The following is a 3466-nucleotide window of genomic DNA, read 5'->3' as shown; positions in this document are numbered from 1 at the left end:
ACAGCACTTTCTTTCTCACAGCCAGTCTTAAGAGAAAACCCGGACACAGTCATTTAAGAAACATATAGCCCCTGCCCATATGACTGTTAGTTAGAGCAAAAATTTGAAGTAAATTGGTCAGTAACTTTTCAAGATTTTTGGTAACAACCTTTTCCCTTTTTTATGTATACTGTTTTCCCTTTATATATTACGTATGTATATTTATATATATTAAAAGTACATTAGAGCAACATGTAAAAATCTGAAGTTAAACGGGAAATAAATTTTTGGAAACCACATTTCTCTTCATTCATTAATATGGATATTTCTGTATTAAAAAATACATGTTTCTATATTAACACATTGACTGCCACAATGATAATTGGACCATGTTTTGCTATGCCACACTGAAATCACGAAATTGTCAATTTATGAGTGATCTGGACTGATAACAGGCATGAGCCATGTATGGCTCATGTGGCCCAACAACAACATTTTAACACAATTATAATCAGTGGCCACATGTGGCTCACATGATTTAAAACTGCAATAGGCATAAAAAAATCGTTTTTCAAGAAATGATTCAAACAGATTATTTCATTATATTCACTACATATAATATTATTTACAAATTTTATACTTGGTCTGACAACAATGTTCATGAATAAAGATCATAGAACATTTTACTTCTTCAACACAGCATTGCGAATTTCACTAAAACACTCATTGGATGTAAAATGTCAAATTTATTGCATTTAGTGCACACCCTCTTCATTTTCTTAGCAGCATCCGTTTTTCCTCTGTTCTTCACAGGCACTTATAACAGCCCAAACATCTTCTTCAACTGCTCTCCTTTGGAAACTCTACTGTCACAAGGCAATGGCTATTATCTACATAGAATGTTTGTAGTGTTGCTCATGGATGTGGATCTTTGGCATTCAATAGCAGTAGAACCAAGAGCTCCCTGAAATGAATTATTTGTATGCAAGACTTGGATCCTTTGCTTGCCAAGTTGTACAGTACTTGAGCATTTACAACAGATGTTCCAAAAAGGATTTCAAAAATGATTTTTCTGTACCATTTAACCATACACTGACGTGTCATTGAGAATGAGCTCAGCTGTTCAGTTGCACCAATAAATGACTTGGTGGTGTTGTAGTCATCGACTGCTTTGGGTTTCAAAACTTCCATGCCATTTTTACATTTTACAGGCACCATATCATTGTTATGTTTGGTAGAAATCGTCAAAACATCCTGTTTATCTTTCCATTTGATCACAGAGGTTTTTGTGTTGCTGTGTGAACATATTGTTTGCCCTTTTTTCAGTTTTGCAGATATTACAGTTTGTGGGTTACCTTTTCTATTACTCCTAAGAGTTCCAACAAGGTGGGTAGAGGTATTCATTAGTTCTGTAGCCAATGACACACTACTGTACAAATTGTCACAATACAGTGTCCTCCCATTGTGCAACAAAGGATCAAGTAACTCCATAACTACTTTTTGTGGAAGACAGACACATGTAGTTGCTTCTTACCAGCACAGACTTTGAGGTTCTGTGTATAGCCAGAAGACTTTCACCCCATGCCTATGCCTTTTGTCAGGTACATATTGACGAAGTGACAGATGTCTTCTAAATGGGATAATAGTCTCATTAATGCAAATTTCCTCTTGAGGACAAATTGTGTCCTTGAATTTTGGTACTATCAGGTCTAAGAGATGTTGGACTTTGTGGAGTCTACCCCCTTCAAGCCTAGTATCATTATTAGAAGGATGAAATAATCTGAGGAGTATTTCAAACTGATTATGTGACATAATGGAGCTAACTTTGTTAGAGTAAACCATCGACTTGCTCCAGTAGCGAGCTAAATTTGGCATTTTTACAAAGCCATCCACATTATAATGCCAGAGAAACATTTCATCTCTGCTATATGTGTTTCTTTCCTTTTCATTAGCCTGGAATTGACTGAGTTGTTGAGAATCTATTTTTTGTTTTGCATATTGATTTGTTTCAGCCACAAGACACTCAAACATATTATTATCAGTGAAATTAAAATATTTTTCTCTGGTGAACTATTGCTCAACATATCCCAAACATCATTTGATAAAGCACGGGGAAAGCATATGGGAAATATCTTTGGCTCCTCAGTAGCATCTACCCATATTATATCTGTGACATTGGTAATATTCCCATCTGGTGTTTCATCGGCATTAGTTTTGGAACTATAGCCAGCTTGTATAACACTCACAACCACATCATTTTGCAAAAGTCACTCTCTTTATCATCACTTTCAATAAACATCTGTTACTATGTGGGGTCTCTAACACAATGTTCTTTATCAGGCTCATAATCAGGGTTGCTGTCTGTGTTATCAAAAATGTTACTTTCACAATTTGATAATCTATCTTGCACAGTTTCATTCACTAGCTGTTCAAGTTCATCAAAAGTTCTTTTGGCCGTAATATTAAACCAGGAAACTAATCAAATACACAAATGTAACTTCAATTGGCATACACAACCAATCAGCAAAACTAACAAAAGGCTACTATAGCTGAGTCATTGTTAAGTATATCTCTGATGGTTGCAGTTAGGAATCACCATGGCTACCATCAGCAAAAATACTGAGTGCTATGAACATGAGGCTGTTCAGTGGAGCCACCACTTTTAAAACCACAGTTGAAATAAATTTTCTGTGAGCCCTATGAGTTTCACGACGCCTCTAAACACAACTCTGCATGTGAGCCTGTTACGGCTCACACAGCACACAATACAACATACACGTGAACCAAATCTGAATGATGTGGTGTCACAACCCATGTAATTGTAATCTGACATTGCTTCATGTGGCAGTCAATGTGTTAAAAAAAGTGTGGCCTATATCTGTCCAAATGTTTATTAGACTAATGTGTAAAAATTATAAGTAAATTGCTCAAGAACTTTTCAAGATTTTTGGGAACAGCATTTCTCTGTTATATATTATATAAATATTTAAACATTATACATATTTAAAATTGTCTGTCTGAATGATTATTAGAGCATAATGAAAAATCAAAGTTATTAGTCAAGGACTTTTCAGGATTTTTGCTAACAATGTTAAAAAATGACATGTTTTCACATAGTAATTGAGATGTAACAGTCCATTGAAACCCATTTAAAACATGTATTTTTCAATCCAATTTGAAATAAACAGGGATCACTGATGGAAACAGAAGGTAGTGGTACAGATAAACCTAAAATTATAAAATTGTTATGATGAAACTGGTTACTAAATTATAATTGTATTGAAGTATATAGCTCCTATAATTGGTATGAATATTTAGCATTAATGTAATTAGGTGAAATCTGGAACAAATCACTGAGTACAATGATCAAAGTCATTTCTTTGAAAATGAGATGGATTTGTGTCAAAACAGTATCTAAATTAAAGTCTATGGTATTTAAAGGAAAAACCAACTGAGAGAATCAAAATTGATTAGAAAGTTAAAATGT

General features: G+C 34.2%; 2 protein-coding genes across 2 annotated transcripts; both read right to left on the bottom strand.

Annotated features, from left to right (window-relative positions):
- Positions 1-894: 894 nt before the first annotated feature.
- On the bottom strand, positions 895-1470 carry LOC124613687. The gene has a single exon (XM_047142404.1). It carries the CDS (start codon positions 1468-1470, stop codon positions 895-897), a length of 576 nt encoding a protein of 191 aa, XP_046998360.1.
- A 39-nt stretch (positions 1471-1509) lies between these two features.
- On the bottom strand, positions 1510-2010 carry LOC124613686. The gene has a single exon (XM_047142403.1). The coding sequence runs from the start codon at positions 2008-2010 to the stop codon at positions 1510-1512; it is 501 nt and encodes a 166-aa protein (XP_046998359.1).
- Positions 2011-3466: the final 1456 nt, after the last annotated feature.

Source organism: Schistocerca americana, chromosome 4 (assembly GCF_021461395.2).
Source record: "Schistocerca americana isolate TAMUIC-IGC-003095 chromosome 4, iqSchAmer2.1, whole genome shotgun sequence".
Taxonomy (NCBI): domain Eukaryota; kingdom Metazoa; phylum Arthropoda; class Insecta; order Orthoptera; family Acrididae; genus Schistocerca; species Schistocerca americana.
Note: the sequence above shows the minus strand (reverse complement) of the source record. Positions and strands in the feature narration are given on the sequence as shown.

Excerpts from the sequence above, each read along its gene's own strand:
- LOC124613686 (XM_047142403.1), bottom strand. The coding sequence starts at position 2,010 with ATGTTTGAGTGTCTTGTGGCTGAAACAAATCAATATGCAAAACAAAAA.
- LOC124613687 (XM_047142404.1), bottom strand. The coding sequence starts at position 1,470 with ATGGAGTTACTTGATCCTTTGTTGCACAATGGGAGGACACTGTATTGT.